At 32.9% G+C, this 12,465-nt stretch overlaps 1 protein-coding gene and 1 pseudogene across 1 annotated transcript; one reads left to right on the plus strand and one right to left on the minus strand.

Moving 5' to 3' along the window:
• Positions 1 to 690: 690 nt before the first annotated feature.
• On the plus strand, positions 691 to 1,567 carry LOC114753982 (anthocyanidin 3-O-glucoside 2'''-O-xylosyltransferase-like; annotated as a pseudogene).
• A 6,941-nt stretch (positions 1,568 to 8,508) lies between these two features.
• Positions 8,509 to 9,026, minus strand: LOC114753987 (uncharacterized). The gene has a single exon (XM_028942705.1). It carries the CDS (start codon positions 8,870 to 8,872, stop codon positions 8,588 to 8,590), a length of 285 nt encoding a protein of 94 aa, XP_028798538.1. The 5' UTR covers positions 8,873 to 9,026; the 3' UTR covers positions 8,509 to 8,587.
• Positions 9,027 to 12,465: the final 3,439 nt, after the last annotated feature.

Raw genomic sequence — 12,465 nt, forward strand, 5'->3', positions numbered from 1 at the left:
ATTCATTATATGGTCGTCAGTTCAAATTTATATTAACCAATACTATTTTTAACTAGTGTATATATGTATATAATTATATATGCTATATTAATTTTTGTTATCTCTTAACCTCCAGCATGATAATTATAATTTTTAATATGGGGGGATAAATGCAAAGAATGAGGGAAAAAATTATGAGGTGACCACGATGAAAGGTTTAAACACAACCGAGGCACTATCTCCGGTTATTAATATAAGAGCTAGTTTGACTTTTATTTGATTCTAAATATAAGATTCTTATCAATTTTATCTCTTATATATTTATTTTTCCAAATAGTCCTTGTAGTTGTTATATATGTTAAATATTTCATCAAATGTTAAAGTTAATATATTTGATTAGTAAGGATATTTTAAGAAAAACAACAACCCTATTTATTATAAATAGCTAACTTAAATTTTTTTTTAATTTACTAAAATTAATCACTGGCTTTGATATTAAGACAAGTTTATATACTAAATTAATCAATTAACTCTTATATAAATATAAGAAGTAATAGTAATTTTAAACCATAGTATTAAATATTTACTTGATGGTTATAATTTGGTTTATAAGAGATATAGATGACTATGTAAATGTTTGTGCCCTCATATTTTCAATATTCTTTCATATTATTGCAAACAAACAAGTGCTAATAATTTGAGAAATCGCAGTTACCCTTCAACCAAGGTGGTGCTTCGTGGGGACGAAGCTCGATCGTTACTCTTCCTCTCCCTGCCGTTCGGCGGCAACAACATAACCTTCTACGACCGCATCACCCACCGCCTTACGTCAATGCGACGCCATAGCCATCCGAACTTGCAGAGAGATCGAACGCAGCTTCTGCGATTACATGTCCCTCCAATACCAAAAGCCCGTCTTCCTCACCGGCCCCGTCTTACCCAGAGAACCCAAAGACCAAAAGCTCGATCCCTCCATCGCCAGCTGGCTCGCCGGCTTCCAACCCCCGCCGTCGTCTTCTGCGCCTTCGGGTCCCAACTCAACCTCGAGAAGCCTCAGTTCCAAGAGATCCTCCTAGGCTTCGAGCTCACAGGCTTACCCTTCCTGGTTTACCTGAAACCTCCGGCAGGGTGCGAGACGGTGGACGAGGCCCTACCGGAAGGGTTCGAAAGAGAGAGTCGGAGGGAGGGGGATGGTGTGCAGAGGTTGGGTTCAGCAAACGCTGATTCTGGAGCATCCGACGGTGGGTTGTTTTGTGACCATTGTGGATTTGGGTCGATGTGGGAATCGTTGATGAGTGAGAAGCAGATAGTGTTGTGTCCTCATTTGGGTGATCAGATTCTGAACACGAGGATACTGGTGGAGGAGCTGGCGGTAGCGGTGGAAGTGGAAAGTCGGAGAAGGCGTGGATTTCGAAGGAGAAGCTGTGCGAGGCAGTGAAGAAAGTGATGGATGAAGGGAGCGAAGTGGGGGAGAGGGTGAGGAAGACATGAGGAATGGAGGCGAGTGTTGGGCATTTCTGGCTTTATGGATGCTTATATTGATGGCTTTATTCAGAATTTGAAAGAGCTTTTGAGTAGTAAAAAATGATTAATCTTTCATTGCTTTAATGAGGAGAGTTAGGCCAGTGTTGATAAATTTGTTTTGTGGGCGTATTAACGGTGACAGGAGTAACTTTTTTTCAATCTGACTTTTATAAAAGTAAGATAATATAATGTGATTTATGTTTGGATTGGGTTTTGTAAAAAAGTCCATTTAAGAAATTGAAATTTGTTTGGATGATAAATGTAAAAGTAAATTTAGATATAAAATGACTTAAAAGGACATAAATTTTATTAAATAGTACATATATATTAGATATATATATATATAATGTGACTATTTTAAAAGAGGTAAGAAAAATAAAATTATTAAAATAAAAATTTATATATGACGTAACTATTTTAGAATAGGTAAGGAAAATAAAATTATTAAAAGTAAACTCTCCAAATTAAATTTTATTAGTTATTTTTTTTCATATAATGTTTTTATGAACATAAAATTATTGAATTAAGTGGGACCATTTAAATATCCTTTTCTTTTTCACCTTATTTTTGTCTCTCCATTTTTGTCTCTCCACGGCTGAGAAGCAACAATTTTGATCTTCTCATTCAATCTAACTTTTTCATAAAAAGTCCATCTACTCCACTATGATCCCAAACAACAAAATTTAGGCAGAAGTTCGTTTAAGCTTTCAAATAAGTGTTTGTTACCGTGCAACGCGATCCCAAACACACTCTTAGTGTTATGTGATAGCTTGATAGGTTTTTGTGAGCTAGGGATGTTTGGTAATATGGAAAAGTGTAAAAAGTACTTTTTCATAAAATAAGACAATTTTTTTCGTATATTTATTTTGTATATTGTAAAAATATTTTTAAAATTATCGTTTGATTTATATCCAAACACTCCTACAATGTCTCAACTAGTAGTTTTTTTTGGAAACATTGCAAAAAAAGACTCTAAAAATTTAAAACAAAATACATAGAGACCATTTTATAAAAATTTGTCATTTGCTTGTCAGTTATTGTTAAAACTCATACTAATGTTTTTTTTTTTTTGAGATTACAAGGCAAGCTAAGCTTGAAAAGAAAGAGTCAACATAGTAAACTAGAAGCAAAACCCGCTAACGTCTAAGCTAGGGGAATTTGGCAATTGTTCTGCAAATCCTCCAAGAAAGTCTCCCAGCATCCCGCTGGAACCTCTAGAATAAGAGTTAGCTCTTCAGCATTTGATTGTCCTTCTCTAGCTAGAAAATCGACGCCCTTGATAGCGCTTCTACACAGATGACGCAATTCAATCTGTCCATGTTGAAATAGGAGGGTTCTTACCTCACGGATAATACTACCCAAAGGGTGGTTAGGTGCATTGTTCCTCATGAGAAGATTGAAAGCATCTAAGGAGTCAGAGCTTATGATAATTTTGTCGAAGCACAGTTGGTATCCAGTCTGTAACCCATGTTTAATTGCTAGCAGTTCGGCCTCAGTGACAGAGGATAGACCCAAGGATTGTTTAATGTTTTCACATGTCTCTATTTGCACTTTTTATATTTTCAAGGTCTTTTCGTGATTTTTTCTAATTTTTTTAAATTATGGACAATTTTTAAAAGAAAAAAAGTTATAAATGGAACTTAAATATTTAATGTATTGTTTTTTGTGCTACTGTGATGATCAAACAAATTTCGTGAAAGAAGTCGAGGTTTAATAACCAAATAGATTATCAAGATTTTTTCTCTCTCTTTTTTCCATATCCTTTACTTCAAGATATGGTAATGTAACTAGAGGGAACTGGCGCTGTTAGCTTCAAGATCTCTAATTTCTTACCGCATTTTTAGAAGATATTCTGCAGAGATCGAGCAGTACGTGTTGTCTTGTTTTTGCCTTGTATCTTTACAGTGAAAGTGGAAAAATTATTGCATCTTTGTAACTATGTTTTGATTTTTTCATATTGATTCATGTAACTTCATGTGCGAGATTTTGGAATTGAAATTAGGAAAGGTAGTAGAGAAGCAACATAATGGGCTCATTTGTTTTGGTTTGAAGATAAATGAGCAGCAAGCTATAAGGCAGGGATTGCAACAAGAGTTACTTCAACTGCACAAAACAAATTCAAACTGTTATACTCTTTCGGTCCTAAATATAAAACTTATACATACTAATATAAATGTTTTATATTGAAAACCGGAGGAGTATTCTGCACAAAGCAAAAATATGATCTAGCGATAGATCTTTTTGATGCTGAAGAAGAACTTCCAGGTTCTGATATAAGGAACGAGTCCACATATAGTCTTCGTTGTGGCTGAAAGTGCCATGATATTTTAATTTGCCCCCTTTTATTTTGTGTTGTAAGTTAACACTTCATTAGTTTGTGAAGAAATACGGCCGCCGTACCTAGAATTTGACAAAGTAACCTAATAGTCTAAGGCAAATCGAATCACAAAGTTGGATTCCGACTGTCACGCACAACAAATACAGAGATGAGGAAGAAGAGAGACTTTGAGGAGGGAAGAGGCAGTTGACCTAGGAGGTTAGTGCAATACTAGGAGCTGAACCTGAACTCGGGAAAACTGTGCATTGTCTGGGACTGAAATGGCCTAAGTAATGAAATTTTTTTAAATAAAAGGGTCAGAATTTCAATTAAGACTCTAAAATAAATATCCAGGAAAACTAAAAATAAACTAAAATGTTGAATCAATTCGCCATGTGACAAAAAACGGACCAACACGCTTCCTTATCTTTTCGCGTTCGAAATAAAAAACTCTTGTCAGATCTTTCGTTTTGTTGATAAAGCTTGTGGCACCAGCGGGGAAAATATTAAAGTCTGGCGTCTTCCATCCAACTGGGGTAATGTGGTCGGTGGCCCGTTCAGGCAATGTTTTACAAATTTTCCTTTTTTCCCCCAATATTTTTAAACATTAAGCTGAAAAAATCAATATTATCTCTTATCCTAAATTTAGTCTTAAACTATTTTATTTTTTATAGTATAATCCAAATCGTAATTGAACATGTTAAAAAACTTTCATTCTAATATACATGATGGGTATTTTAGTTAAAATAATAGTACTAATTTAACTAACTTTCTTAATATTTATAAATTAGTTAACAAAATGTCATGTAATATTTTATAGTTCTCCCGACCTATCAAATTTGGTAAACAGTCCATATCATAAACTACTTCTAATCCTTGATATGAGAGCTAGTTAACTAATTTGAGTAGATTAAGAAAATTAGTTAAATTAGTTATTTGTAATAAATATGTGTTATTTTTCTCAAAATATTCAAGTATATTAACTACAATTATCATTATTACAAGGACTATCTTAAGAAAAAATGGATAAATATGAGATATAAAGTGAATTAAAATCTTATATTTAGAATCAAAATAAAAATCAAATAAGCTTTTATTAAAGATGGGAGGTAGTATAAAAAATAAATTCATGAAAAAATCATAACACCATAATATGCAAGGATGGAACAAACACAAATGAATACCATATGCTACAAATTGTCCAAAACTACATTAAAAGTTAAAAGGAAAAATTCAATATAAATCCCATTTGAATTCAAAAATTTCAAATTAGTCATTTTAATTTTATAAATGACAAATAAGCTTTAAGGTATTCAATTGAAATTTACAAATTTTAACGAATTACCTTTATGCTCTTTTTTTAATTCCCTTTTTGTCTTCTTTCTCTGTTCGTGTTGCAGAATTAGAGAAAGAGAGCTATTTTCTCTCCCTTCAGATCCTCTTCTTCAAGAGAGACAAGCATTGTAGATTTTTTCTCTTGAACTAAATTAGAGAGCTAAACTTTGTTGCTTCTATTTCTGATTTACTTGAAGGAAGTCATGGGAACTAGACCAACAACTGTGAGTCATCTTCTTTAGGGAGAGAGAGATGGAAGACATGACTAAACCTTCTTCCTCAGCCATAGTAGCAGCAAAGTAGTTGTTATGGGCATTCCATTTTCAAGGCTTGTTGTTTGCAAAGTCTTTGAATAATATGAAGTAGTTTTTTTCATCGGAATCACAAAACTAAGCATATCTTTCCAATCAAAGTTTTTGTTTTGGCCATCCAAAGTTTTCTATTTTTTTATATCAAAATCTTCTATTTCTAATTACACGTATATCGATGGAAGTGATTCTCATTGTTTTCTTGCTCCTTTTAACTACTCATATAATCTAAAACCATTAGGTAATTATGGGTTTAGTGGTAAATAAGCTATTCCTTTTGTAGATGATGTATAGTGAATGAGATATGTTTTGAGACTTTATTGACAAGAAAACATTAAGTATTGGTTTAATTTTAATGTTGTCATTTGAATATATTTAATACAATTACTATCATAAGGCTGCTGATTTTTGATAAATATCATTACTTTAATGGTTAATTTCGTTTTAAGTGTAATAAATCATAAAATTTATTGTTAACATGTTTATTATGACATATTTTAGATCTATTTTTCTACTATCTATTAATTTCTCACAACATTTACTCCCTTGTTTAATTCTCCCAAGAAGTTATACTTGGTGAAAATTGACCAAGTCAATTGTTTGGAAATGATCAAACGCATTTTTTAGGTTGTCAATCATGTTACATATCTAGTCAATTTGTCTAACTCAATCCCCTCAATTGCACCAAGTTTGAAAATGAATAATAATATATTACAAAATATGTTATGAAAATGGTCATATGCATTTCGCAAGTTATCAATCACGTTACATATTTAGTAAAATTGTCTGAAAATGGCTAATAATAAGTTGCAAAATGCATTACGAAAATAATCAATTTCATTTTGCAAGTTGTCAATCATATTACAAGTTCAGTAAAATTGTCTAGGAATCACTAATAATAGGTTGCAGAGCGCGTTATGGAAATAGTCAAATTCATTTTCAAATTGTCCATCAGGTTACATGTTCAGTAAAATTACCTGGAATGGCTAATAACAGGTTGCAAAATATCTCATGGAAATGGTCAAATTCATTACACAAGTTCTTAATCATGCTACATCTCCTCTAGTCTTATTTATAGGGCAGAGAGAAAAGATTTTTTTGGTTTTATTTATAGGGTATTGAGATAAATTTTTTGTATGGATATACAATTTTACCATTTATTTATTATTGTATTGACTGTGTTTACATGAGGTATAATATATATTAAAGAGGGATAAAAGTGGCAAGTTGCTAAATTTTAAATGAGAGCTAATGAAATTTAAATTTTTTTTATCTGTGTAAAACATGTTGAAAGTGACTTATAAGGATGAGAGGAGTATTTAGTAAAATTGTTTAAAAATGGCTAATAATAGGTTGCAAAATATATTATAGAAATTGGTACTTTTATTTTGCAAGTGGTCAATCACATTACATGTTTAGTAATTTTGTTCAACTCAATTCCCTGAGTTTCACCTAGTCTGTAAATGGTTAATAACATATTTCAAAACGCATTATGAAAATGATCAAATTCAATTTGAAAGTTATTAATCACTTTGCAAAATCTGTTGATGCTTTTCATTTTATTTCAGTGTCAGTTTAATCTTTTCGCCCAACTTTACAAATCCTAGATTCCTACCTCATATCCATTTAGTCTTTTCACTTATTTACATGACTTATTTGTTTTTTTAAATTTCAAAAAGTATTTTGGGGTCATTTTTCCAAGTTAAAACTAAAGCCAGTAATATGGATTGAACCCACTGGCGAAAAAGTGGCAGTTTGGGTTGATAAAAATTGAGACCATTAATTTTAAAATAGATCTTCTGAATCCGTAACTGCCAAGACCGAACCAGCAATAGGCTAACCCTTAGGGTTGACGGGCCAGCCCGTTTGTCTTCTTTTTTTTTTTTTAATTTTTTTTCCTCTTTGAAAAGCACCGTCTCTCCCCCCTCTCATTTTTTTTTTATTTAAATTTTCTGCTTTGAAAGGCAGTAATTTCCTCCCCCTTATTCTTTAGTCATTTGCGTTTCGCCCAAGCTCTCAGCCTCTCTGAGTCTCTGCCTTCTCAGCTCTCATCTTTTTCATTTTGTACTACGAATTTTATTTGTGGCAAAATCAACTGAGCCAAAAAAATGGTGGTTTTACTTTTCAAACTCAACCAAATAATTTCATATTTTTAGATCATGCTTCCAACTCTATCAATATTGAGTGGTAGCTTATGATTGAGCATTTGATAGTAATTTATATAGTGACACATTGTGCTTATGATTTTGTGTTATTATTGATTTGGATTTATGTTTTAATTTGGAATGTTTGTTAAATCATTTAGGATGCATCATGTATATTTAATATTTTGAGATATTTGAAACTTCGGATTTCATATTTTATTTATGATAATTTCTATTTGCATGTTTCATTTTAGGTATTTAAAAATTTGAGTAGATTTTATTAAAAAAATAAAAAGTAAAAAAAATTGTAAAAATTGGCAGGTTGATGGCTTCACACCCTAATGGGCTGAGTTGGAAACATTCCAACCTGCCAAAGGTCGATGCTAAAAAGGCCAACACGTTGGTCCTCAGATCAGCCCATAACCAATCGGCTGACTTACCAGTTCTAGTTAAAACTTTAAAAGACGCAATTTCTTAACTCTTAATTTTTCCGGTGAGGTTGCTCTCACCATGAACACTCTTTTCCGATCCAAACCGTTAGTCACTCTTTGAATCGATTCGTTATCCTTTCACGTTAAAAATTTAAAAAAAAAATCTAACGCTTTTATTCTAAAAAGTGTTTGACAAGAGGCAAAACAAGATAGACTCTTTTATATATTTATTTTGTATATACCATAAAAATATTTTAAAATTATAATTTGAGTTTCGTCTAAAACACTCGTTTTTTTTTATTTAGAAATTTTTGATGATCTCGCATCTTCACATACTAATTAAAGATGTTATAGAATAAATTTTAATCTCAAACTTATTATGTAAAAAGTAATTAACGGTAATGTTCCAAAATTCAGAAGAATTGAAGCTTATTTAAAAGAAGAATATAGAATGATTAGGATCAGGGGGATGTTAGAAAGAGGCACGAATTTCATACGAATTAATTGAATCGTATTGTATAACATCACGAATCACGTAGAAATTCTAATTCAGTAAGGGATAATTGACTCAAAGCAGTGGACCCCATCTAACTCCGGCGCAAACCTCGGCGAGAATCGCCGCCCTTGTTGCTTGGTTCCTCCGGGCTGCGTTGAAGGCGCCGCCTTGGACGAATCCGGAGACGCCCGTTCCTTCTCCGCGGAATCAACTGTGGAAGAAGGCTTCTGCTCCGGCTTGGGCCTGAGATTTCCGCCATCAATAGACAAGCGAGACCTCTGACCGAAGGAAAACTCGGCGCAGAGAGCATCAAAAGAACTGAAGATGGACATCAACATCTTGAATACTGGTGATCACGGAGAGAGATGCAATCAGAGAGAGCAGGAAGGATTGGGGAATGGAGCGATTGAAACGGTTATTGACGAGAGTTGCTTGTGCGGGAAGGAAAGTTCTGGAAGACAGAGAAGCTTCGGAAAGAAGGAGGGAATCGAATTACTTACTGCAGAAGGAAAGAAGGGAGAAGAGGTATATAAAGGGGAAGAAGGAAAGAGTCCGAGAAGGATTAGGAAATTTCGGGAAGGAAACGACGCGGGAAGGGTCGTGGTGACGTGGACGAAATAACTCTGAAGCCACTGTCAAACTAGGAAAGGTTGCGTTTCGTGCGGACTATTTCCATTCAACTCTTCTTTTTTTAAAAAATAATAATAAAAAGCAAAATAGTAATAACAAATTAATTTTTTATTCCTAGTGCGTCAACTCTCACCTTGCTTAATTCAGTTAAAGATATATAGTACCGTTGGCAAAAAAAAAAAGTTAAAAATATATTGTCCTGATAATGTTATTGTTGTATTTTTATTAATATTATTTGATCCTTCTTTTAAAAAAAAGGATAACATAACATCTTAAATTTGCGACAGTTATTGATCTGGTCCTTGAAATTTATTACTACTTTCAATTCTAATTATAAGACCTCATTTCTATAGAAATGAGGTCTTATAATTATGACTGAAATAGTATTATTTATTTATTAATTTTTTTAAAAAATTCATAATCATACACAATTGCATTACATCATATGTGGGTCTAGGATTACGTATTTTCAAAGTTAAAATATCAGTCACTTGTGTTCACAAAGCATCTCTTAATCACACCCTTGCTTTGTTGTAACCCCAACGCCATAAATCATAATCCCGTTCAAATCATAGAAACTAATTATATATAATTATAAAGGTCAAGTTGAAACAGAAGAGTAGAATAATGAGGTGGGTGGTGGCGGAGTTGAATGATTGGAATGCCGATCGTGGAGTCAAATTAATTAAGCAGTGAGTTGAATGAGGGGAGAATGAAGAATGAAGAGCGCGCGAGGAAGAAGATTCGAGACCAAGTCCACGTTTATTCCCCGTTCCACACATGTGCATTGGTCAGATTCAAACACGCAATCTTCATCCTTATCCTTGTGTGGGGCATCACCTGACTTGGTGGACCCCACTGTATCCAGTTGAAATGGGCGAGTACGAGCCCACCCGTTAAAGAGTGGGGCAAATCGGTGGGCTGAAAAAGGGCTACCTCGTCTCGGCCCATATGTATGCATATTTTTCTTAAAAGTTTACAAAACTCAACCCTTTGTTTGTGGATTCAGCTGGTGAAAAGGTCATATTTTCTCACCAAAGAGAAAGGGTTTGATCTTGAGGAGTGCCACTTTATTATGGCTCCAGTCGTCATCTTGGGAGAGAAGATTCCTACCTATTGGATCAAAAAAAGAAAAAAGCTTGCTTGTCATACTCTCATGCCCATAGGGACAAGCCCAAGTGGATCAAATGTTAGGTGTTCTGTCCTTGGATCGTGAGTACACCCAACCCTTTTTCTAAAATTTATGTCCAAAAAAAATTAGAAAACTCTTAGACCTTGATCCTTTTTTTTTGGGTATAAGATAGTCCTTAATCTTTTATATTCCTTCAGTACTTAATATAGAATCTAATTATTAATTGATTTTGGTCCTAAATAGAAGACTTATTTTTTATATTTATCAATTTTTTCTAAATTAACTTTATTAGTGCTCCTTCAATCATAATCAAGTCGGAGAGAGAGAGATGATACCAAGAAGATGATTATATTTTTTTAAAAAAAATTATATTTCTTATAATTAACTAACTTATCTTTTTTTTTTTTTAATTTAATCAATATATTAGACATCTCGTTTCACATCCTCTTCCTCTTCTCTCTTTCCTTTCAAACGAAAACCCTCATAGCCCTGGTTGGCTCGTGAAATTATTGAAAATACAATGCACTGCCATACTTAGCGCCTTCGTACTCACTTGCTGCCACGCTGAAGTCTAATCTTGGGAGTGTTTAATAGAAATCAAACTATGATTTTAAAAATAATTTTACAATACATAAAATAAATATGTGAAAAAATTTATCTCAATTTACAAAAAAATGTTTATAAAAAATATTTCTAAAGATATCCAAACACCCCCTCTTAGTCTTAGTTGCCGTTTGGTTCATTGAATTCTAAGAAATGTAATGTAACGAAATGAAATGTAATAGAATGTAACGTAATAATGTTTACATGAGTTTGTTTAGTATGCCATTGAAGAAAGATGATACATAAACATAAAAATGTTTCATTGGATTACAAAATACATGGGAATAACTAACAATAATATATCAAAATACAAAATTATCCCTGTCTATATATGTATAACGGAATTTATTTTTTCACTGAATATATAACAACCTTGTCTACACATATAATAATAAATTAATAAACAAAATTAACTCTTGTGATATATACGATAAAAATTTTATTAAATAATCATGTCTATATATATAACAATCAGTAAGAGAGCATAGAAATACCAGTATAATTCTTGTCCCATTCTCCAAAAAGGAGGTGGTGGTAGTGATTAAGCGTGTTGGGATGCTCTTTTCCTTGTAGTCATCTATCAATACCGAGTTCATTAGCCTGTGTTTTCGGCGTTTGGTATTTTTGTTCAATCTGCAAATTGATTGATTTCAAATGGATCCACTTAGGTTCGATTGATGACAAACAAAGGCACCACCGCACCTTTTTGAGATGGCTATAAGCAGGTGGCCACCCCCATCTCTCTCTTGCCTTTTACTTTCCTAACCTTGGGCGACCTTCGTTTACCTAGGACATGGAAGGGGCAAAGGCGATAGCAGCAACCATGGAGATGGTAGGACTAGCAAAGATGATGGACAGGCAATCAATAGGGTTTATGCATATTTTATTAAGGGTATTTTAGTCAAGTTAAAAAAATATATAATGGCAATAATGTTTTTTTTTCACTCTGTTACAAGAGATCTGCATCCTTATTTATGTCATAGGAGTATAATTTTCTTTACATTATATAAAGTAATCAGCACTACAAAATGTAATCATTTTTACATTATATAGACTCAACCAAACATTTGAATTGAGTCTTTACGTCAGTATTACATGTAATCTCTTTTCATATAATTGAACCAAATGGGCTATTAGTGGTCTCGGCCATCATTGTGCTTTTGGTAGACACCATGCGGGCGATATGCTTCTATTCCTTGTCGCCTGTTTTTAATTTTGTTTTTACTCCTTGCTGAGACCCCAACTCTATTTGTTTATTTTTCATGATTTTTTAGAACTCGTTTAGAATGACTTATAAATAGTTTTTTTTAATAATAATTTACAAAATATGAGATAATTAAGTTAAATAAGTTTTATCTCAATTTGTGTAAAACGTATTTATAAATATTTATAAACTTGATTTCAACAGGCTCTTGGTCGTCTTCGTTAATCATGATTTAGCGTTAACCTGTTGCAGCCCCAGGTACTGCTTCATGGTCCCTCTCTGCTGCAGTTAATAAGATTCTTTTTGTAAAAAAGAAAAAAAAAACCTTTAATGCGGTTAATATCCTTTTGCTCAACCAGTAC

Source organism: Neltuma alba, unplaced genomic scaffold (genome assembly GCF_004799145.2).
Source record: "Neltuma alba isolate B1F8T4 unplaced genomic scaffold, ASM479914v2 tig00008353_pilon, whole genome shotgun sequence".
NCBI classification, from domain to species: domain Eukaryota; kingdom Viridiplantae; phylum Streptophyta; class Magnoliopsida; order Fabales; family Fabaceae; genus Neltuma; species Neltuma alba.

What these genes read in the sequence shown, in the direction of transcription:
- LOC114753987 (XM_028942705.1), bottom strand. Translation starts at nt 8,872, where the DNA reads ATGTTGATGTCCATCTTCAGTTCTTTTGATGCTCTCTGCGCCGAGTTT.